The sequence below is a fragment of the Eulemur rufifrons genome, chromosome 3, assembly GCF_041146395.1.
Source record: "Eulemur rufifrons isolate Redbay chromosome 3, OSU_ERuf_1, whole genome shotgun sequence".
Taxonomy (NCBI): Eukaryota; Metazoa; Chordata; class Mammalia; order Primates; family Lemuridae; genus Eulemur; species Eulemur rufifrons.
Window position 1 is genome coordinate 10,811,213 of NC_090985.1, and position 24,107 is coordinate 10,835,319.

At 50.7% G+C, this 24,107-nt stretch overlaps 1 protein-coding gene across 2 annotated transcripts in view; it reads left to right on the forward strand.

Moving 5' to 3' along the window:
• ST8SIA2 (ST8 alpha-N-acetyl-neuraminide alpha-2,8-sialyltransferase 2) overlaps nt 1–24,107 on the forward strand; it is a 63,594-nt gene that overhangs the window by 31,298 nt on the left and 8,189 nt on the right. Inside the window, exons 2-5 of one of the 2 annotated variants that reach the window (XM_069465765.1) lie at nt 1,941–2,003; nt 6,160–6,288; nt 10,422–10,679; nt 14,038–14,331. In XM_069465765.1, coding sequence (XP_069321866.1) covers nt 1,941–2,003; nt 6,160–6,288; nt 10,422–10,679; nt 14,038–14,331 — 744 coding nt within the window. The remainder of the gene's footprint in view (nt 1–1,940; nt 2,004–6,159; nt 6,289–10,421; nt 10,680–14,037; nt 14,332–24,107) is intronic. The other variant, XM_069465766.1, reaches the window with a different exon arrangement.

The following is a 24,107-nucleotide window of genomic DNA, read 5'->3' on the forward strand; positions in this document are numbered from 1 at the left end:
CTGGACAATCTCTTTGATGCCATTAACCTTTCATTAGTCTCGAGCTATTACTGCAACTTTAAGTACTGTGCTTAGTATACAGCCCAGCATGTCTTCCCTCCCCCACAAGCGGGGCTGATTTTGAGGGCTGGGGTCAGGGCGGGAGGACAATGACAGTGGGCTGTAGCACACCCAGTGACGCCCTCGAGGCCTGACTCAAGTGGACGACGGTTATAGGGCCAGCGCTGGTGGACTTTCCCAGATCCCAATTAGCAGTACTAGAACTCTGCTACCCCAAGGGGAAATGGAGAGAGACAAAAAAATTAGGCATTATATTAAAATAAGAAGAACCAATGATGCTCTATGTAATTAATAACTAGGCTTGTAGTGAAATTTGGGACCTAAAGGGAGACTGAGTTGAGACATGGATAAGTTATAACACCCTTCCTGGTGTCCAGACATCGGGCTGTGAAATGGGAGAATGTTGCCTGTTGCCAAAGAATGACGAGAAGACATTTCAGTCTATCAGGAAAAGACAACACACACGCACTGTTATATATCTGTTATATGTCCATGTATGCTAATCCTAAGAAAGCAGATAGAAAAAGCCAGACTTGAAACCAGGGTGGGGATAGCCATTCACTTCCCCCAAAGAGTTCTCCTTTCCTGACAAGGTTCCTCCCAACACACAGCTTCTCCAGTGGCTTTAACTGTTTCTTAGGAGTGCACCAACACTCTGACTGAAAGGTTAAATAGCATTTTTTTTTTTTTTTTTTTTTTTTTTTTGAGACAGTCTCGCTTTGTTGCCCGGGCTAGAGTGAGTGCTGTGGCATCAGCCTAGCTCACAGCAACCTCAAACTCCTGGACTTAAGCAATCCTACTGCCTCAGCCTCCCGGGTAGCTGGGACGACAGGCATGCGCCACCATGCCCGGCTAATTTTTTCTATATATATTTTAGTTGGCCAGATAATTTCTTTCTATTTTTAGTAGAGACGGGGTCTTGCTCTTGCTCGGGCTGGGCTCGAACTCCTGACCTTGAGCGATCCACCTGCCTGGGCCTCCCAGAGTGCTAGGATTACAGGCATGAGCCACCGCACCCGGCCCCTACATAGCATTTTTAAAAATGAGAAAAGTCCTAAGTACCTCCCCAAAGCATACACCGTATTTTTTTATTAATAAAAATAATTAGCCTCACATACAACTTTTCTAAAACACACAAGGCACAAAGTGAGGTACCAGAGGTACATGTGTTCCTCCCTCCTTCAGCATAGCGTGGTAGTGACGCAGGATGACACTGTGTGGCCAGACAGAATGGCACTGGACAGAACTGAATAGACAGTGGGCTGGCAAGGGCCTTAGAATTCTTTCATTCCAAAAGCTGTCCTCCAGAGGAGGGAATAAAGGACCGCTTTACCCACCCAACTGCTGCCCTGCTTCCCCGCAAAATGACACCACTTAATATTTCTCCTGCCACCAAAAATCAAATCATTATCACATTTGGTTGGAGGCACTGTCGAGTAATCTCGTTGCCCCTGTTGAACTTCTGGTGTCTCTCAAGGTTGGAGAGAAGGTGATGAACAACTGACCACATGTGAGAGAAAGCAAGAGAAGACAGCCAGCAGACGCCGACTCATGCCAGAGCAGATGCTGAGTCATGTTGTATCCTGTGGGATTCACCAGGGGAAACTAATCTCAAAGGGGTTTACTTCCAATCTCAAATGGGTGCTACGTGACATAATCTTCACATTGGGGGACAGGGGAGGATCTGAGAGGTTCCCTTACCTATAAAAATTCTTGGGCTGTGGCTGGGGCCAGGACTTTGCCCATCCTGGAGAGTTCGGAGTGAGATCTCATCCTCCCTCCTTAGTTCTCCAGGTGGGCTGTGGGATCTCCTGGCAATTGAAGCAGGCTTTGCAAAGAAGAGCTGGGTTTATAAATAATGCATTTCCTTTGTCTTGCAGGAATTCTGGAGGCAGAGGTACAATCAGATCAGCTGTGAACAGCTTACATAGCAAATCTAATAGGTTTGTAAATTAGATTTTGTGTTCATTTGTTTTTGCTGTAAGGCAGCTATTAATCTGCTTCTTCTCTTTGCTGGATGGTGCCCTTCTTACTTCGCAAATAGATCTGTTTCGTTTCACTTTGGCTTTGCATTTCCCTAATCACTTTTGGGGGGAGCTGTCAATGGAAGATCACATGAAATGACCTAAGGTCTAGAGGCTGCAGAGATGGAAAATGCACATGGGGAAGAGTGACTTTCTGGAAAAGAGCCCACCCACTTTATAATGCTTGGGCCGCCAGCGAGCTTTCTCATAAGTTACATTTTTGCTGAGCAGTGGAGCCCCTGAAGGGAACTAGAACTTTCACCCAATTTCGTTATGGTAGATGGCTTGTCCAGGAGGTTAAGATGGAAAATAAAGCATTCGGGAACTTTGCCGAGACCTCTTAAAATATTTAAGGAGTCAACACAGTAATGTTAACCCTGATTATTGAATGTGCATTCCAAATTCTGAAAGAGTGCTATTACTTCATGTGACAGTGCAGGGACAGTCCTTGGCCAGGGGACAGCTGGATGCAGGGGAGCCTGCGAATGCTTTGCAAGCCAACAGGCCCAGGCTTGCCACTGGCTGTGGCTGCACCAGGCTTCCCAGTCCCCATTCTCCATCAATGACAAGTGTCCCATAGCTATGGCCTGTAGTCTTATCAGCCTAAACTTAAGGAGCAGTGCAAGGAAGTGCTGAGTTATTTGACATAAACAAAAGCCACTGCTCAAAATGAAAGCCTTATTTGCTTTCTAAATATCCTACTTTGGTCAGTCTGGGAATGAGAGGTCCATATTATTTGGAGGACAGTGTGTTGTTTGTCCTTCCACATTTTTTGAAAATCTCTTGACCATATGAGACCAGTCAAGTATGTCCATTCCTGACTGCATGACTGACTCGAGAAACTGGACCCCTGTCCCTGACATCATTGCTTCTGGATCTCTGAGGACCTTTTAGCCACCTTGGAGCTATTAATGAAGCTTATGTTATGCCTGGTGAAATGCAAATATTGCAGAAAGAAAGGAGAAGGCCACGTGTCCCTAAGTCCCTCTCTGTTCTACTATAGGAAGATTCCCCCTTTTCAAGAAAATAAGATCCTGCCCCTCAAGCCCAGTCCCTGTGGTGACCTGGGGAGGCACAATCTCATAGGAATCTAGTATAAGTAGTGGAAAGAACAGGCTAGGCACAGTGGCTCACGCCTGTGATCCTAGCACTCTGGGAGGCCGAGGAGGGAGGATTGCTTGAGCTCAAGAGTTTGAGACCAGTCTCTGAGCAAAAGCGAGACACCCATCTCTACTAAAAATAGAAAAAATTACCTGGGCATTGTGGCACATGCCCGTAGTCCCAGCTACTTGGGAGGATGAGGCAAGAGGATCGCTTGAGCCCAGGAATTTGAGGTTGCAGTGAGCTACGATGATGCCATTGCACTCTCTACCCAGGGTGACAGAGCAAGACTCTGTCTCAAAAACAAAACAAAAAGTGGAAAGAACAGTCTTGGGAGTCAGGCAGCCCTGGGTTCAGCCCTGGTGCCTGCAAAGCCAGCTTCAGGCAAGTGATTTCACCCCCAGAACCCTGGCTTCTTCACTCAATTAGAATAGTACTGCAACATCTTCTTTGAGGGGTGTTTCAGAATTAGAACTACCGAATATAAGGGTCTGTCTAGCCTAGTGCCCGATGTGTTCAAGGGACTCAGTTGATGCTTGTTACTATCACTGCGGGTGTATCTGCGGCATCAGAAGATGGTCACTGAGGGTGGAGTTTAGGAGTTGGGGGTGAAGCAACTTTGGCCTGAACTGGACTTCTAATGTCATTTGAGAGATGGGAGGGGACTGGGGGACAGGAGGACACCATCACTGAAGGGGAGAATTTCAGTCCACCCACCCAGCTGCCTTTGTGCAGCACAGAGTGTGTAAAACCTGGGGTTCCCTAATCTACCCCCTTCACTTTACAGATGAGAAGGCAGAGGCCAGAGACCTGGGGTGACTTTCCCCAAGTCTCCCGGCTAGATAGTGACAGAGCCAGCATTAAAGCCCCACGACACCACAGCTGGCCACAGGCAGGGTCCTGTCCAGGCTCACGCCAGGAAGTGGGGACGGAAATGGAATTTTGCCACTGTCCCTGCCAGCATGTATCTCTCTCCCTTTCCTACCTCTACCACCTTGTGTTCAAGAGAAGTCTGGAAACCCCTTCCGGAGTTGTCCGAGCAGGTCCCCTGTACAAGCATCCATGGGAGAACACCTCTGCAGGTCGTTCTTCCCCGAGAGCCTGGCGTCATCCAATCTGCCGAGGTTCTGAGGACCATCACCCTAGACTGAATCCGCCTTAAGCCACAGGATGCCAGGGCCCCGGCACTGATTCCGGATGAGAACATCAGCTAGCCTCTTAGGATGACAACGCCTCATCACAAACGTTAGAGCATTTTTATCATATATGCCTACTGCGCTGCAGTGAAGCTTGGGTCCCGGGTGTGGCAGCTAAATCCGTGGTCCTAAGGCCACTGCTCCTGCCTGTGGCCCACACAGAAGTAGGTAGCACCAAAGGGATGCCGCCACACCAGCTCCTGTTAGAGCCCCACGAGACGGCAGCCAGCGGTACATGCAGGGACCATTGGTGGCCCTTTTGGAATTCTAGAACCTCAGAGCTAGATATAATATCTGCCTCCTCCACACCGTCTTTCTATAAATGGGGAAACTGGGGCTCAGGGAGGCAAAGTGATTGACCACACACTTATGAAATCTTTCCACCATACCCTCTGCTTCTTTCACGAAAAGAGTAAAAATTGCAAAGGGTCAGGACTCCGTGCCCTCCCAGAGGCTCCCTCAGGCCTGCATGCCGGGAGGAGTCCACGTGCCCGGCTCAAAACTCTTACAAATTTTCTGTCCTCTGCAAAGTTACATATATTGGAATCCAAGACAAGTAGTATCAGCCACAGGACCGGAAATATTGAGCAACAGAGGAGGGCGGATGAGGGGAATGGGCGAGATGATGTCCGCCCCTAAATGAATTCCTCTCTACCTGCAAAAGTCAAAATAGAGCGTTGGATTTGGCCCTCGCTAACAGGATTTCATCTTTTTTAACTTGGCTGTTCCAAAGTAAATGCAGCGGACAGAGACGTTTGGTTTGAACTCTTTAAAGCTCCAGAATTTGGCATCACAAATCCACTTATCATTCTAACTGGGAGAATCTGCTGTCAGCCCAGACAAAAAGAACTTTGGATGTGACCCACATGCGTCTGGGTGCAGCCGGCAGAAAGCAGGCTGGCTCTTACGCTGCCTTTAAAGATAGAATTGTAACCTAGTTTCTTAGACACCTAGTAGCATAGATTTCAAGCCTCTGAATTCAAGTGGGTCCCATAATGCCTGGCGTTCCTGAGTCAGGCGGAAAGATGATGTGTACCCAGAACTGTGATCCGCCCAGGGCATACAAAGCCAGCCAGCAACTTCATCCAGCCCAGCCCCAAACCACCCCCTACCCCAGGATCAAGTTCAAACTCAAATTCAACAAACACTTATTTATTGAGCACCTGCTATGTTAGGCCATTAGAGAACACAGCAATGGACAAGGGAGATCCTGCTCGCGGTCTGGTAGGAGAGAGAGACACCGCACAGGGAACTCCCCAACAAGGTCGATGTGCCAAGGGCCATCTCAGGGTTACCCGTAAGAGAGTGAAGGGACACTGGGGAGGACAGAGAAGCCACCAGCTACAATCACATTGTCCTGGAATGAGTTTTTGTTTTCTCTTTAAGTGTCTAAGCCTATCATTTGATACTTTGCTGCTAATATACCTGCTCCTGGTGGAGTTTCTTATCAATAGCTTGAATAAGAAATATTCCTATTCTGACAGTGACTGCTAGAGTGTTTCCTCCTCACTGGGAGGAAACATTGGGGGCGGCAGGAGAAAGACAATTTTTCACCCCCCTTCCTGTCTCCAAGAATGCGTGTAGTTTATACCTGAGGGAGAGAGTTTGTGCATTCTAGAAGATAAATAGACTTCCTTCTCTTCTCAGGTAATAACTGCAATTTTGCTCTTCTGAAGGGGTTTACATTCAAGCCTGTGCAAAAACAAAACTATTAGACTTGTCATCGGCATGCTAACAGATCACGTCTATCCTCTTCCTTTTTTTTTCCCCCCTTCCAGAGCTGAAGTTGTAATAAACGGCTCCTCATCGCCAGCTGTTGTTGACAGAAGTAACGAAAGCATGAAGCACACCATCCAGCCAGCCTCGTCCAAATGGAGACACAACCAGACGCTCTCTCTGCGGATCAGGTACTGGCAATTACCTCTAGGACAAGAGGTAGACTTGGCCTTCTGCTGCACAAGCCAGCAAATTGCTGCTCTCCATCATCTAAGGAAGTCAGGGTAGAAATAAAATGTTTACCTCCCACTGGGGCAGGTGTCATCTGTAAGCAATCAGTTGGAAATAAAAACCCGAGGCAAGCCTGGCGGCCCAGCACACGTGGACAGTGACGCGAGCCGGGGAGGAGGCAGGAACACCTGCTGAGGTCCTGGGCTCAGGAGGAGTGAGGCGCAGGTCAGCAGTAGAGGGGACCTGGACAGTGGAGGCCACAGGTGGCCTCTTCCTTCCTGGCGTAAGGAGTCCTTTCTGATTTGGACCTACCTGGCACCCACGTCCCCTTTTTCTGTGACAGTCCTCCAATTTGTCCTTAGAGAGGTGCCCCCGGCCACAGTCCTCGGGGCAAGCATAGGCTGCCCCTGTGCCACAGCATGAAAATGAAGAATTAGAGAGACCCAGGAGCTGACCTGACACCCGACCCTGAAGGCAGATGTCTGTTTAGCCAGAGAGCAGCTTTTGTCCTGGTCTCTGCAGAGTGACGTTTTTATTCGGTTAGGTGGTGGGAATGGGCATGTAGAGAAGGAATTACAACTTCAGCATTTGGGGCACTTAGCTTTGATGTAGCCATGATTGACTCAGCAGATATTGGTCAGTAAAACCCAGCTATTCATTTCCAGACATTGTGCTGGGGACCCAGGTGCTGAACAGACATGCTCGGTGGAGAAACACAAATATAAGCAAAGACAGAACAGCACAGTATGATACACACAGGGAGCATTGTGTCTTACAAATAGGTGCACATAAAAGAGGTTGTACTGAGAGAGTCATTCATTTGGTAAGAGGACCAAGAGCAATGGGCTTTGAAGGATAATTAGGAGTTTTCCAGGCATGCCAGTGTGCCTCCTGCATGCAGAGTTGAGATCTGGTGTTTGTGCACAGTGCTACAGAGGACAAAGCAGGAGGTAGGGAATGGGGAGGGGTTGGGGTGGTCCCCAGGACCGGATGGGGAAAGCCTTAATGGCCATTCCTGGCTGTCACCATGGGAGGGAGAGGAGAACAGCCACCAGAAGTGTCACCACACAAAGCAGGGAGTTGCCACCCCCCCCAGTAGGCTGTCAAAAGGGAAATGGCCCACCCCCTCGTTCTAGAGGCTCAGTTTTGGTACATGCACAGGTGTGGGGAATAGAAAGGCATGAGCCCTGGGGACGTGGCAGCTGAGAAACCACCTGAAGGCGCTAACTCTGGCTCCACCCTGCTGCCACCCACCACCCCTTCCTCAGCACCTCTTCAGAGCCCCCCTGGTGGGTCCTCTGCCCCCATCCTGTGGCCCCAACAGCTGCCCCCTTCAGTCAGGGGCACTGTGCAGGTGGCGAGCCCGCTGCATTCGTTCCCTAGGGCTGCCTAACAAATTCCCGCCACCTGGGCGGCCTGAAACAACAGAAATCGATTCGAACACAGTTCTGGAGCCCAGAATTCTGAGCACTCCCTTGAAGGCTGCAGGGGAGACCCTTCCTCCGCCTCTTCCAGCTTCCGGTGGCTGCACCACCTGATCTGTGTTCACGTGGCCTCCTCTGTGTCTGTGTACTCTCCTCTCCTGTCTCTTATAAGGACACTTGTTGAATTTAGGGCCCACCCAAGTAATTCAGGATGATCTCATTCCCAAGATTAATTTGATTACATCTGCGGAGAGGTTCTTTCCAAATAAGGTCACATTCACAGGTTCCTGGGGGTAGGAGTTAGATATACATTTGGGGGGCCGCCGTTTGCCCCACTACGCCACCTAGGAACGAAATCCTCCTGCCAGCACAAGCCGACTCGCAGTCCCCCCCTCACCCCACTTTTGAAGGCCAGACCGTGGCTTCCGTAAGGAGCCTGCGGCACAGTCACCCGGCAGAAACGATGTGCTCTCACCCAGAAGGAAAAAGAATTTCTTTCCTTCCACTTCAGTCAATCACCAAAATTATTCCTAATAGAAAATTCTGTGAGTGATACGGAATCATGTTTAATAACTGATAGTAATTTCACTTAACTAGCTAGAAATTAATTCACTCACAGAGGTGTTTGTTTATGGGCTTTCTAGGGGCTCTCTTTGCTTTTAAATACTTTGGGGTAATTGCGAGGGTTTTAGCAATTTCCAGACTGTATTAGTTTGTCCAGTTATATAAGCCCTGGTAAAGCACAGTAATTAAAAACAATGTCCCTATTTTCTATCGAGAGATACGAATTATTCGGCAAGAGTGGTTTCCCTGCGTGAGGGCACGCAATCCAGGTCATTAAGGAAGAAGGGTGGAAGAAGAGCGTGTGTTCCAGCAGCCCCCTGGCTGCACCAGAGGCCCCCGAGCCTGAGCAAGTGTTGGAGTTTCCGGGGCGCTGTCGAAAGCACGCCGAGACCTGGGCCACTGGGGATCTTTCAGGCGTCAGCCCAGAGCTTTCAAATTCTCTAAAGTTTCCCCCAAGCGGTGGAACGAGCAGCCACACGGGCTGCGAACATCTCAGACCCCCAGGCCGTCAGGGCCACCGCCCGCACGACAGGGCAGCCACGCGGAGTCCCGTGTTTTCGAAGTGCACGAAGATTCTGAGCTTGTGGGACTCGGGAAACGAAGACCAGCATCTTCGTACCTGTTCTAGCCGGGGGCTCTCTGCAGGGAATCGACTTAGTTTTGTCTAGTCTCAGTATCCCGTTTCTCTTTGTGACTTGAATCATTGCTAAAAATCTTTTGGGCGATTTAGACAGTTCTTCAAGTAAAACCCCCAGCTCGGGTCCCCAGTCTCCTGGGGGGGCAGGCTGCATTTTGGGTAAAACTTCCTTGTTGAGTCCAAGGACACCCACCCCTTTCTGATCCTACCCCGTCCCTTCCGTGTGCTTCGCTAGATTTGAGAACTTTCCTGCCCCAGATTCAAAGCTACCTGGCAGCCTAGAGAGCTGTCTTTCGATCACCTTTGTTCTGAAACAATACAAAGGTGTTGCGGCTACTTTTTCGCTCTTGAGCTCTGCAGCGAAGGAAAGAATAATTACTCGAAACGGTGTTTGGAGAGGAGAGGAGAGGAGAGGAGAGGCGAGGCCAATAGGAAGGAATAGAATAAGTACTCGAGACAGCGTTTAGAGAGAAGAGACCAAAGCTTGAAGGAGAAAATGGCCTCCCCAGCTAGCGTCCTCCCTCTATTTATTTCCAAGGACACGTGCAAAGGGGCAGAGCCGTTTGCTAATTTCTTTAACAACTTCCATACAGGTCAGCTATTTTCAGCTGACTTTTGCACTCAGCAAACAAGCAGCTTCGGGCAAGTGTTTTCGCCTGACCCCTCATTCACCTGCTCACGTTCTTTCCATCCATCCATCCTTCTAGGCCCAGCGCCTGCACAAAGGAGCCCTGCTCTGGGGCCAGGGAGGTGTCAGTATTTACAACCCCCCCAGGGCCCCACTACACAGCAGCTGGGGGCCAGGGGGACATGCACACAATACCAAGCAGCTCCCAGATGGCAGGCCACCCTCTCTGTCTCAGAGGTGGAAGTGTGGGCACACCTCACAGTACCCACACTCCTGCTCACCCCAGGCAGCCCCTTTGCCCAAAGAAACGCTCCATGGAAGAAAATGGGCCAGTGAGGAATGAGGGACATGTTCCATCTGGCGTCCTGTTCCTGGTTCAGGACACCCTGTCAGATGATGGCCCTGAATCCCCCTAAGAGCGGGGGTTGTGACATAGGTTGACCGAATGTGTGGGTTTGCCTAAAACTGAGGGGTTTTCTGAGATGTGAGACTTTCGGTGCTTAAACCAGACAGTCTTGGGCAAACCAGAATGGTGGGTCCCCCTTCCTTCCTTCTGGGGTCCTCACGAGGAGCTCACCTCCAGTTCTAATGGGGTTATTTCACCTCTCATAGGAAGAGAGTGTAACCACAGCAACCACGAGATTGGCCACCACCGTAGTCACCTGTGGGCCTCTTCTGGCCATCCCTGCCTGGCACCCATTCTCCAGGGCGTCTGGCCCCTCAGCGTGCTCCCCCTGTTTGCAGGGTGCAGCTCCCCTGTGGGGGACACAGGCCAAGCTGGGTTGGCAAAGGGCAGCTGGCAGCGTGGAGATTGTCCTCATGTGTGTTTGGTTTTCATAGGAAGCAAATTTTAAAGTTCTTGGATGCTGAAAAGGACATTTCTGTCCTCAAGGGGACCCTGAAGCCCGGAGACATTATTCATTACATCTTCGATCGAGACAGCACAATGAACGTGTCCCAGAACCTCTACGAGCTCCTCCCCAGAACCTCGCCGCTGAAGAACAAGCATTTCCGGACTTGTGCCATCGTGGGCAACTCGGGGGTCTTGCTGAACAGCGGCTGTGGGCCAGAGATCGACACACACAGCTTTGTCATCAGGTAACCAACCGTGGCAGGGCCCACAGGTAGGCTGTGTTTACGTCGAGCACGGCTAGGTGTCCCAGGAGACGGAAACAAGGTGCACTGGTTGAGTTTCCCCCGTTCTCAACCGTGAGTGCTCATCAGAGTCACTTGGGGAGCTCTGTCCCCAGTGTCCACACTGTACCTCAAACCAGTTAAATCAACAGTGGGGTCAGGGTGGGGGCGGCAGGGGCCTGGGCGACCCAGGGAGCGCAGGTGATTCTGCTGGACGGCCAAGGTTGAGAATCACTGATCCAGAGCAGAGGTGGGCAGGCGGCAGCCCGGGCCTGCTGTTGCAAATGGAGCTTGATTGGAACACAGCCGTGCCACTCGGTTTCTACCGTCCTGGCTTCTCCTCACTGCAAAGCCAGTGGAGTAGCTGGGCAGTGTGGAGTAGCTGGGCAGTGTGGAGTAGCTGGGCAGTGTGGAGTAGCTGGGCAGAACAGAAGAGCTGCAATAGCGAGAGCACAAAGCCTGCTAAGCTGAAAATATTTACTTATGTGACCCTTTACAGAAAAAGTTTGCTGACCCCCTAGGGCCTGGCACAAAAGGTCAGTAAGAAAGTCTCCTGGGCTGGCCAGTTGTTGGACCAAGTTTGCAAAACTCTTTTAAGTGTCCTGGAAGGTGGTGCTCACCTAGTAACTCTGTTATCCTGTTGTCACAATCTGGGAATTGAGGGAGTAACAGGGAAACCTGCATTTTGTACCTGACCATCTTTTTCTCTAAATATCAGCTCTCAGTTTTCAGTTGCCTGGGACATTTGGACACAGTTACTTGAGGCCCTGACACCTGACCCCCAACCCATACAGACTCGGAAACAAGGCCTTGCTGTCCCCTGGTCAAAAGTAGGGCACACAGAGCCTCCAGTTTCTTTCCGAACAGCTCCCCAGCCCTGGCAGAGCTGCATTCCGGGTCTCAGGTTTCTGTGGGGACAGTCCGGATGCAAAGAGAGCCTTGTCCTGGGGCTTTGGGAAGCAGCCTTATGATAGAGTTCTCTGAACCCCAGGACACGGGAAGAGATGGTGTCTCTACCTACGCCTGCACCCGCTGGGACTGAAGAGCCACCGTGGCCTGGCAGCCAAAGCTGTTCCAATTTTGTTATCCTTTGCCGGGTCTGTCTGTGCAGGGCATAGCCCACGCCTCAATCCCTGCTTTGCAAAGCCTCCAGGCTACAGATTGGTAGCGGGAGGCTGGGGGGAGGGGACAGGCAGGAAGGAAGTGTGGCAGGTCTATCTGATCGGAAGCCAGAGGAGGAGTGAGGGTGGGCATTAAAGGTGAGGGCGTGGGGGCAAATGCCTCCTCCCAGGGTGTCAGAGCATGTCCAGGGGTGCCGGGCAGTGTCGAGGGAGGCCTTTCAGACCTAGCGCCACACGTGTAAGTCATGTGAGTCATGAATGTCAACAGTGAGCTCTCTGCACCCCACGGGGCCCTGCCCTGGGAATTAGCAGAGGCAACAGCAGACTTCGGCCAACAGTTTCCTTGTAGACACTTTCACAGCAAAGTGAGTGGTGCGGCATCCAAAGCCCAGCCTTGACTCTGCTACCCATTTGTCAGGTGACCTGGAGCATGTCACTCCCCCTTTTGGGCCTCAGTTTCATCATCTGTAAAGTGGGCGGGTTGGACTGGCCAGCCTTGAGGTCCTTCCGTTCTGAGCACTGCCTGCGCCCTAGCCCCGTGCGCCCCACACGAATCTCCTGGGCTTACTAAAGTGCAGTGACCAGGTCTGAGGTGGGCCTGAGAGGCTGCTGCCGCCTCACACCTGGGAGTCAGGTCCACACCTGTCTACATACGCTTGGAAAGTAGGGACCCGAAATGCCAAGGAGACAGCTACTCCAGAAAATGCAGTGTCCTTTGACCCTTAGGCCTATGCACGTGGCTCTCAAAGTTCTTCATGTCTCTGGGATGGACTTGAGGGGTGTTTTAGGACAAGATTACACGGCCCCACTGTGTACAGACGTCACATTTGCTGCCAGGGACACAGCACCCCGTGGCAGCACTAGCTCCTCCAGCCCCCACCCTGGGACCCCTCCTCTAGGTTCGTCCCATCTGGGGGATCATTCCACGCCCTGCGCTCGGAGCTATCCTGCAGCCCAAAGCCCCGCACGGAGAGTGAGGACAGCGTGAGGTTGTGAGTTGTGTCTCCTGCACAGCAGGGCGCACTAGGGGTTCATTCTCTGTGGACTCTCTCCACCCCGCCCGCCTCGCCCCCAGGCGGTGAGCGCCTCTGAAGCACAGTGACCGTGCCTGTCTCTGGAGCTCCAGCCCAAGGTTGTGCCCAGCACAGAGGGGTCCCCCGTGTGACATTGCCGAAGTGACAGCGGTGGCAAAGCTCCTCATGGGGATGTCTCTGTCCCCGTCGGTCCCAGTCTTCCATCAGCTCTCCTTGCCTGGCGTTCACCCCATCGGAGGCACAGAAACAGCAGAACCCCCCCCTCGTCCATGTGGGGGACCCGGGCTTGTGTGTCCCGGGAGGACATGCTGCACGCAAAACACAATGAGCTTGCGGACGTGGCACCTCCTGGGGAGTTCAGGGCAGGCTTCTAGAAGAGGTGGGTCGGACTGTGGCTTTGACTGCAGCGAAAATGGCGAGGAGGCAGCAAAAGCAGCCTGCGGGGGGGCACGAGAGCAGGAAGGCAGGTTGACGCCTTTGTCGAGAATAGGCCGCTGGAAACTGAGGCTGGACGGGGCGCTGGTCCCAAGACAGCCCCAGGGGCCTGCAGTGCCCGGCTGGGGAGACGGTGCCTCCCCAGGATCACGTGTGCAGAGTGACTTCACAGGTGTTTCGGTGTTTGGGGATCAGAACTTCACTGTGTGCTCACACGCCCCCTTCCACAGCGAGACTCGACGCACAGATGCCTTTTCACAGGTAGATCGTCGCGGTCATCCCTTAGCATCCACTGGGCTCTTAGCACTTGCCCGGTGCTATTCTACGCCCTTCACGTTGAACTCACTTAATTCTCACAACTGCCCTGTGAAGAACGTTCTGTTTGTACCCCGGGTTTGAGGAAATTGAGGTACAGAGAGCCAAAGTCACAAAGCTAGCGGGGGCCAGGGCTGAGGACTGGCTCACCTGTTTCTTTCCCCCTCTCGTAGCTCCCGAACTCTATAAGGCAGGCATTTTACATCCCTGGGGCTTAGAAAAGTTCCAGGTATGTGGCAGGAGCGCAGTAAACATTAGCAGCAGGAGGAGGAGAAGGAGGGATGACGAGGGGCCCGTGAGGAGGGGAGAGATGCCCTGGGTGTAGGAAGCAAGGAGAGGCAAAGGACAGGATCGAGTTCAAGACAAGAAGAGCTCTCAGCTTTCCCGAAAGAACCATGTTGCCTTTTTCCCCGGCAGGTGCAACCTGGCCCCAGTGCAAGAGTATGCCCGGGATGTGGGGCTCAAGACAGACCTGGTGACCATGAACCCCTCGGTCATCCAGCGCGCCTTCGAGGACTTGGTCAATGCCACGTGGCGGGAGAAGCTGCTGCAGCGGCTGCACAGCCTCAACGGCAGCATCCTGTGGATCCCTGCCTTCATGGCCAGGGGCGGCAAGGAGCGCGTCGAGTGGGTCAACGAGCTCATCCTGAAGCACCGTGTCAACGTGCGGACTGCATACCCCTCCCTGCGCCTGCTGCACGCCGTCCGCGGGTGAGCGGCCTCCCCACGGGGTGGGGGGACCATCACTAAGTGTGGGGGGTGCTTGGTAGGCGATGTCCCTTTCCCGGATGCATTTCCATGCCAGCTCTACCACCTCCTCGGGATGACCTCAGCAAGTCACCTGGCCTTCTGCCTCCCTTCCTTGGAAATGAGGGGGTTCGGCAAGGGGCTTTCATCTGGCATGCCAGTTTTGACCAACTGGTAGTGCCTGCCTGGAGACCTGCGCTGAGAGTGATCCTGGGGCTGTATCCAGGCTCAGTGGGAACAGATGCCAGGACTGTGGGAGGAGGACAATGGCTGGCATGTCACGTATCTATTATACCATCCCAGGTGGGTGATTTCTAAGAAAATCGGGATCCGAGGCACTCAACTTCAAATATATCACCTTAATCTCTCTAAACTTTAGTTGCCTCATCAGTAAAATAGGGGTAGGGATGGTAACATTGGAAGACATGAAGACAAGATGAGATAAGTGAAATGCTAGTAAAATGGGCAATGTCAGTAGAGACATTCAATGCTATCATGATCTGTACCTCCTCGTGTAATATTCTCTCACTCTGCAGAGCACATCTTATTGATTGGTCTAAGATCTCCAAAGATGGGATATGTTTTTGTCCACAAGGTCCTGTCTCTGAGATGGAGAAGAAACTTCATGTAGGTGATATGAAAGAGACAGAAAGAGTCAAAGCAATGGAATCTACTCTCTTTGAGAAGAGTTTTGACATAACCGATCAAGTAGGGTTCTCCTGGTTAGGCCTGGATCTCTGATTCCAGGAAAGGGATTCCAAGTATTAAAGAACACAAGCAGGGAATTTTGATGAGGTTCTGAACTATTCCTATTAAGAAGTCCATGTCAATCCAGATGAGGCTCTTTGACAGCCGCAGCCAAACTAGTATTATAGTAATTCCCAATCTCCTGTTTGTTTCCTCCCATTCGAGTGGCCTGACATGGACCTCCCTGGCACTTGGATCAGTAAGTTGGCTATGACTAGAGCTAGTGCCCATCATAGCAGCCACCGGAAAATAGTTGGGATATTAAATATTCATTCCCTCTGTTCCAGTTATCTATTGCAGTGAAATAAATCAGCTCAAAACTTAATGGCTTAAACAAAATCAATCATTTTATATATTTTACAATTTCTGCTGGTCAGGAATTCAGGAAGGGCTCAGCTGGATGGTTCTAGTCGGGGTCTCTCATACAATTGCAGTCAGGTTGGCTGGAGGTGGAACAGTGTGGGCCAGAGCAGCTGGGGTTGACCACGCGTCTCTCTCCCTCTTCGTGTTACCTTAGGGCTTCTCCATCTGTTCTCTCTGTATGGGCTGGATGGGGCTTCCTCATCTCAGAGTGGTCGGACTGCATACGTGATGGCTCAGTCTCCAGCACAAGTGGTCCAGAGACCAAGGCTGCATCACTTTTTAAGACCACATCATGTCACTTCTATCATAATCTACTGGCCAGTCACTAAGGTGGCCCAGAATCAAGGGGAGTGGACATAGACCCCACCTCTTAATGGAAGAGTGTCCATTTGTGAACATGTTTTAAAACCTACATATATTCATTCAACAAATATTTATTGAGTGCTTACTGTGTGCCAGGCGCTGCTCTAGACACTGTGTGATACAGTAGTGAATAAGATAAAGTCTCAGATCTCATTAGCACTTAAGTTTTCTTGTAAGCCAGGTACAGTAGCCCTGGAAGGCTAAGATGGAGGATCACTTGGGGCCAGGAGTTTGAGACCAGCCTGGGGAACATAGCAAGACCCCATCTCTACAAAAATATAGAAAAATTAGGCAGGTGGTACATGCCTGTTGTCCCAGCTACTCAGGAGGCTGAGGCAGGAAGATCGCTTGAGCCCAGGAGTTCAAGATTACAGTGAGCTATGATGACGCCACTGCACTCCAGCCTGGGCAACAGAGGGAGACCCTGTCTCTAAAATTAATTAAAATTTTTTTTTAAATTTTCTTATAGGAGGAGATAAATTACTGATAAATAAGATACTTTCAAATAGTCCTATCAGAAAAGTCTTCTCTGGAAAGAAGTTGGTTTGAGCTAAGGCTTGAGGGATGAGAAGGCACCAGCCATGTGCAGATCTGGGGGAGGAAACTTCCAGGTGGAGGGAACCTCAAGTGCAAAGGCCCAGAGGTGGGAGTGTGTGTTCAAAGATCAGCAAAGAGACAAGTGTGGTCAGCGCAGAGAAAGTGAGGAGAAGAGGCACAAGGGGTGATACCGGAGAGAGAGGCCGGGCCAGAGTGCACACTGCCCGTGGGCCACGGTGAGGAGTTTAGATTGGAATCTAAGTTTGAGAGGCAGTCATGGAGGTGAGGGGAAAGATCTGAATTCTATCTTTAAAAGATCCCTCTGGCAAGAATGAAAGCTGGAGTCTTTGTTGTGACACTGTTTCAGGCAGGAAATAATGGTGGCTTACACTAGGATGGTGGCATAGGGTATGCAACCGATTGGTCAGGTTTGCTACCAAATTTGGAAGTAGAGGCAGCAGGATTTTCTGGTGGATTCTATTTAAGGACCATAAGGGGTGAGAAAAAGAGAAAAATCCAGATGACTCTGAGGATAGGAGCTTGAGCAAATGTGTGGATGGCGGTGCCATATTCTGTGATAGGAGAGCCTGAAGAAGCCCAAGCATGTTTGGGGGTATTGAGAAAGAGAGTTCTCTCCTGGGCATGTTAAGTTTGAGATGCCTGTTACCCCACCACACTCCTGACCTCCCAGCGTGGGGCCAGGCCTTGTGCCCAATTGCCCATCCAGCCACATGGCAGATCACAGCCCTGCCCCAGGGACACGAGGAAGCCCAGTGCACAGACTCCCCACTGACCAAGGTGCATTGGAATGTCCTTCACGGAGGCCTTAGCATAACTCAATGTGACCCTGGGAAGCCCTCTGAGCCACCCGCAAAGGACTCTTGTCCTCATAAAGGTGATTCCCAGGGTACCCAAGCCTGTGACCAGCACTGGTTTCATCATGATGGGTATCAACACAGGAAACCCACTGCCCCCAAGACAGACGTGGAGTGACATTCAGTAAGGGGTAGAGTGATGCCTGTATGGACACAGGCTCACCCCTTAGCCTGGAGGTTGTCCCTTTGGGGGTCCCTTCAGCATCTTTTCACTGCATCCCTGTCACAGAGTAAGTCTGCAGCAGCAACCCTCATCTCACGGATTTAGGCTCCATGCCTTAAATGTTGTTTCTTCCTGGAAGGAAACTCTTAAGATAATTTGGAGGTCCAAGGGGACAAGAGGAAAAAGACACAGTCCCTTGGATGAGGAATGGGCAACCACCTGGAAGAAACCTATGCAGCCAGAGCTATTTCCAGCTATAATTGAATCACTTTCATCTGTCAAAATAGCATTAAGCACCAGTAATAAGCCCTTTAAACAAACAGGCTGTTAATCCTGAGATTGCCACATCTTCAGATGTAGGAGCTCCCAGGAGGAAATACTGCAGGGGAGATGGATAGGGCTGGCCTCTGCCTTAGCAAGGGGAGAAAGTGGGGAGAAGGGGACTTCAGGGGCCTTGGAGTGGATTTCTGCCAATGGTCCTCTCCCTCCGTGGGGCCACTGGGCCTTGTAGGGTGCAGGGTCCAGTAGGTCATTGGTGAAGAGGTGGGCGGTGTGTGCAGTAAGCTCTGCCTTGGTGGACCTTACCTGGCGTTCACTGCAAATGGAGGAATGGGCTGGGGAGAGACACAGAGCAAAGTCACATGAGGAAAGACCAAGGGATTGTAGAGAAGAAGAACGCGGAGGAACCTGGCCAACAGGCAATGTGGCCTCGCGTCAGAAACATGGGCGTTGGAGGTAGGGACACCTCCAAAGGGCTCAATGCCAGCACCATGACTTGCTTGGTTATATCCCTTGTCTTCCCCCTGAGCCACGTGGGGCGGCCTGCAACCAATTAGTTGTGACTAATGCGGTCATGGCAGCTGCCACCAGCCATGCGGAGAGCTGCTTCATGGGAAAGGGATTAGACTCGTCCTGTGGACTCAGGAGCTCTGGAGGGCGAAACCAAAGAAGGAAAGTACATTTAAGCTCAGTTTAATACAGCACTGTAGCAGTCAGAGCAATGGACTAAGTCAGATCAGTCAGTCATGTGTTCTTCACCTTAAAGTCTCAGTAGTGGACTGTAGTTTGCAGAGTAATCTTATTTCCTTATTTAAACATGTGTTCCCCAATAAACCCCCTGTTTATAAGGTATGGGGTGTGGGAATAAACCTTTTTATTGTGATAAAATATACATAACAAAATTTACCATTTTAACCATTTGTAAATGTATATTTTACTTGTAAGAAATTCACTTAGAAGAAAACATAGGGGAAGATCTTCATCACCTTGGGTTTGGCGACAGTCTTTTAAGTATGACACCAAAAGCACAGGCAACAAAAGAAAAGATAGATAAATTGGACTGTATCAAAATTAAAAATATTTGTGCATCAAAGGAAAATCTATCAAGAGAGTGAAAAGATAAGTCATAGAATGGGGGAAAATATTTACGAATAATATACCTGACGAGGGATTAACATCCAGGATATATAAAGAACTCCTACATTAACAACAACAACAAAAAAAACCTCAAAAAAACCAATTTAAAAATGGGCAAAGGACTTGAATAGACATTTCTCCAAAGAAGATATGCAAATGACCAATAAGTATATGACAGTGTGCTCCACTGATCATTAGGGAAATACAAATCAAAACTGCCAAAACTACCCACTAGCATGGCTATCATCAAAAACAATTTCTTTGAAAGTGTTGGTGAAAGATGTGGAGAAAATGGGAAACTTTGTGCTTTGCTGGTGGGAGTTTCAAGTGAGAATCAACCTCTGAGGCTCGCTAGTGTCTCCATTTTGCAAATGAGGAAAATGAGGGACTTAATGCTGGGACAAGTTAGGTGATTTGTATGAGGTCACCCAGCCAGTAAGTGGCACAGCCAGGAACTGAGCAACATTATCTGACTCTAATCAGAGCACCAGATGCAGCAGGAACTTGTACCCCTAGTCCCGGACTGGGGTGGAGGGTGGCAGTGAGCACAGTGGGCTGGTAGGGCTAGTGGACCACAGTGGGTCGCAGCACATCCGGACTCCACGTGTGCACTGCAGTGGTTCAGAGCATATGAGACACAACACGGGCATGTTGAAACCCAGTTGGGGCTCTTTGGGCCGTTCACCTGTGACCATGCCTTTGGCGTCACCTCCCGGATCTACTTGGCTGTTCCTTCACATCCCAGACATCTTTCAGAAGAGCAGATGTCCTCAGATGGTGACCATGTAGTCACACATTCTGAATGCTGCTCTGGATGGCTGCACCAGGACACGTAGAAACATAGATGAGGCGCACCTGTTACCGTAGTGAACGCTTACATGCCAGACGCCACGCTAAGAGTTATCTTCTGCAGTGAGAGAACTGCTGCCATTATCCCCATTTTAAAGATAAGAAAACTGAGCCTCAAGCAGTTCCTTGTCCCATGGCTGGTAAAGGCCAGACCCAGGACGTCTCCCTTGCTCCTAGTCCCCACCCACTTTCCTCAATTGCACAGAACTAGGAAATAGTGAGTGGCCCTGGAAGAATCATGTCAGGAAGGCCAAAGCCAGAATGGGCTTGAGCGGAGGGAAATATTAAGAAAAAGAAAAAGGGTTTTTTATGTTTCAAATAAGAAGAGCCAAAAGGATAAGGGCAGATGGCATGGAGGCAACAAAGGACCAAGGTCAAATGGATGCCTCGACTCCTTTTTTATCTGTGTTTTCAGCAAAGGAGATGGGTCTTTTCCTGGATTTGGGAACTGGGCCTTTGTCATCTTTACTGACAGGCGCACTTGGTTGTGCTAGCTAGACCAGCGGTTCTCAATATGGCCCCAGGTCTGGGCAGCATCAGCATCTCTGGGAACTTGTTAGAAATACAAATTCTCAGGCCAACCAGAGCAGGTCTGGGCAGCATCAGCATCTCTGGGAACTTGTTAGAAATACAAATTCTCAGGCCAACAAGAGACCTACTAAATCAGAAAGGCTAGGGGTGGGGCCCAGCGCTCTGTTCTAACAGCGCTCCCAGAGATTTGGTGCACAGCAGAAGTTTGAGAGCCGCCGCTGTCAACGAAATCAAGACCAATGAACATCCCAGGGGGAAACTTGCAGTAAGACCAGCGAGCAGCCAACCGTGATCTTCTCCAAAGTGTGCAGAATTGGAAAAGTGCAATCTTTGCCCAGACAGGTAGACCTGGGTTGGTCATTTTGTATAAGTCAGCTACTTTGACAAAACGTTTTATGGGCAACTTGGAGCTAACAAAGGTTAACTTCTCAGAACAACCTTATGGGATAGATGCTACTTTCATGCCCTTTTTATTCATAAGGAAACTAAGGTTTAAAAATGACAAGTATATTATCCAAGGTGACGCAGATGAGGAGGAGGTGGGAGCTGGAATTAGCATCCACATGTATAGACATCAAAGGTCTCTACTCTTCCCATGGTCACCTCCTTCATGTGTCCTTAATAGATTCTCCACTATCTGTTGACCACTGACCCAAAGGATGCTAATCAAGTAGATTCATGTTGAACCTGCCACCAGGCTCAGTGCCTGTCCCCATTTTTACCAATGACTTGAATAGGAGCATCAATGGTCTGTCTAGCAAATTCACCAGTGACACGACTTTTGGGGGATTCTCAATATTTGGATCTCTGGGTTAAATCCAAATCAAAGAAGAAATTTAATATGGACACATGCAAAACTCTATACTCAGGTTCAAAACATTTGTACAAAGCAGAGGGATGAATGGTACCAACCCTCAGTGGGTGTGTGCTTGCTCAAAAAAGTAACGTGATCTTAAGCTGCATCAGGGGCTGTATAACATCTTTGTGAATCAGAGAGGTCAGTGGTGGCTTTGTTTTACTCTGCCTCATCATATTCCACTTGGAGAATCACATTTAGTTTTGGGTACCAGGCTGGAGAAGGACCACAGTGGCAGAGAAATTTGGAAGTTGAAAGGTTTTGAGAGAGAAGAAGGCTCCAAGGAGTGTGAGAGCATCTTCCTGCATTCAACAGATACTCCTTAGGCACTTAAAGGCTCCAGGCCTGTGCTGGGGGAATAAAAAAAAAAATCAATACAACAAGATCCCTGCCCTTGAGAGACTCATAGATTTGGCCTGTGAGGTTCCAGGTGTAATACCAGGGTCGGGGGAGGGGGCCAGAGTCCATCTGGACACTGGGAAGAACATTCTAAGAAATAAGATCATCTGAAATGAGCTTGACTGTCGCTTAGGAGGCTGTGAGTTCAGCATCATTGAAGATGTCCAGGCAGCAGCCCAGCACCCTCACTGGGGCCATGGAGAGGGAAGGCCACGTCCTACAGACAGAGCTGGCGTGTTGGTTTGCTGATTAGGGCTGCCATAGCAAAGTCCCAGAGACGGGGCTTCTTAAACAGAAATGCATCGTCTCACCCTTCTAGAGGCTGGAAGTACAAAACCAAGCGGTCAGCACAGCTGGTTCTCTCTTGGGGCTGTGAGGGAAGGAGCTGTCCCAGGCCCTCCTTGCAGCTCGCAGATGGCCGTCTTCCTGCTCACATGGCGTGCTGCCTGGGTGCCTGTCTGTCTCCACGTTTTCCCTGCTTATAAGGACGCCAGGCCGGGCGCGGTGGCTCACGCCTGTAATCCTAGCACTCTGGGATGCCGAGGTGGGCGGATCGTTTGAGCTCAGGAGTTCGAGACCAGCTTGAGCAAGAGCGAGACCCCATCTCTACTAAAAATAGAAAGAAATTATATGGACAGCTAAAAATATATATAGAAAAAATTAGCCGGGCATGGTGGTCCATGCCTGTAGTCCCAGCTACTTGGGAGGCTGAGACAGGAGGATCCCTTGAGCTCAGGAGTTTGAGGTTGCTGTGAGCTAGGCTGACGCCACGACACTCACTCTAGCCTGGGCAACAGAGTAAGACTCTGTCTCAAAAAAAAAAAAAATAAGGACGCCAGTCATGTTGGATTGAGGCCCACCCTAATGACTGCATTTTAGCTTGGTTACCTCTGTGAAGACCCTATGTCCAAATAAGGTCACATTCCAGTGTACTGGGGGCTAGAACTCGAGCACATGAATGTGGTGAAGGGACATAAATCAACCCGTGACATTTGGCAGGTGGTGTCCTTCCCATGCCGGGACTCTGTGATTCAACACCTCTGTGCCGGGAGTGTCCACGCCCCACAGGGTACTTATAAGTCTCCTGCCCGTCTGAGGCAGTCCGCCGACCTGGGCACCGCAGGGGCTGGGGAGCGTGGTGCCGAAGCCAGCGCAGAGGCCTGGCCTGCCACGCTCACCGGCAGCTGGCAGGGCCCGGCCTCTGATGCCAGCACAGCGGGCTTCAGCCACCGCCCCGACCTGGGCAGCTCTCCCAGGGGCCTCTGGCTCCGCCGGCCCTCGGAGTGGCACAGTGCCCTGGCTGGCTGTTGGCGAGGGGGGTGAGCAACAGAGGGGAAGGACACCAAGGCACGTGAGTGTGGCCACGGGAAGTGGGACGCCGTGGTCAGCAGCTGGTGGTGAGTGGCGCTAATTTAATTAAACAGCGGGGGAGGCTGCGACCTACAGAGAGGGCGGCCCTCGGGCGGAAAGCAGCTCTTTGGCTCATTCAGACGCCCAGCCCGCTGGCCGGGTGCTGACAAGGCCTGTGAATTTGTGCTTAATGAGGCACCAGGAGTGCTGGGCCTGAGCCTTGGGATGGCAGTGATTCAGCCCCCCTCCCGCCAGGGCCTGCGGGGACAGACCAGCAAAGCGGGCCCTGCCACCGGCCAGCAGGGAGCAGGGACGGGAGGGCAGGGTCAGCGCCTAGGCAAGGGGCAAAGAACAAAGGGCGAGACCAGCACAGGTTGAGGTGTCCCCCTAGACAGGCCCTCTCATCCAGAGGGGGTCAGTCCCTGCCCCTCCTGGTCCCAGCCTCCTCCAGCGGACAGGGAGTGAGGCCGATGGCACTCGCCTCTCTGGAAGTGTGTTCTGCAGAGAAGAGAAGGAGAGAGGTCTGCGGTGTATGGCACAGATGGCTGCGGGCTCTTGTTTATCTTTAATAGATTCTCCTTCTCATTTTTTTAAATAGCAGTGCACATAGTAAAAAGAAAAATCCAAATGGGAAAAAAGGATTTAAAGGGACAAGCAAGCTCAGCCCCACACCCCTTGTCTCCCCCCCCCCCCCCAGAGGCAGCCTGTTCATCTGGTTGTGTGTGGATCCTTCCAGAAATATCCCTTTTTACACATAAGGGAACATGTTTTAAGCACTGCACCTTGCTAAATTCTGGAAATTATTCCATATCGACACACCCCGCCTCGTTCTCCTTCACAGCTGCCTGGCAGTTCCCTGTGAGTCTGGGCCATAATTCATGTAAGCAGAAGCTTTGGGGGGTGTTGAGCGTGTTTCCAGTCTTTTGCCAGAATAATCAATGCTCCATCGATCACCCTTGTACTGGTATCGGCAAGCATATGCGAATCTATAGGCTCTCTTTTCAGAAGTGGCTTTGCCAATTTGCGTTGTTAATTTTCATAGATATCGCCAATTGCCCTCCCTAGAGGTGGGTGCCAGTGTACACCCTCACATACAATTATCGAAAATGACTGTTTTCTCGTAACCTCACCGACAGGTGTGTTATTAACATTTGTCATATTTGCCAATCCAGTGAAAAATGGTATCTGATTGTTGTTTGAAATTGGATTCGTTTGATTGTGAATGAGAGTGAATATAATTTTGTTTCTTTGAAGTGGCATCAGTTGAAACTCCGGAATCTGACCAGAAGGT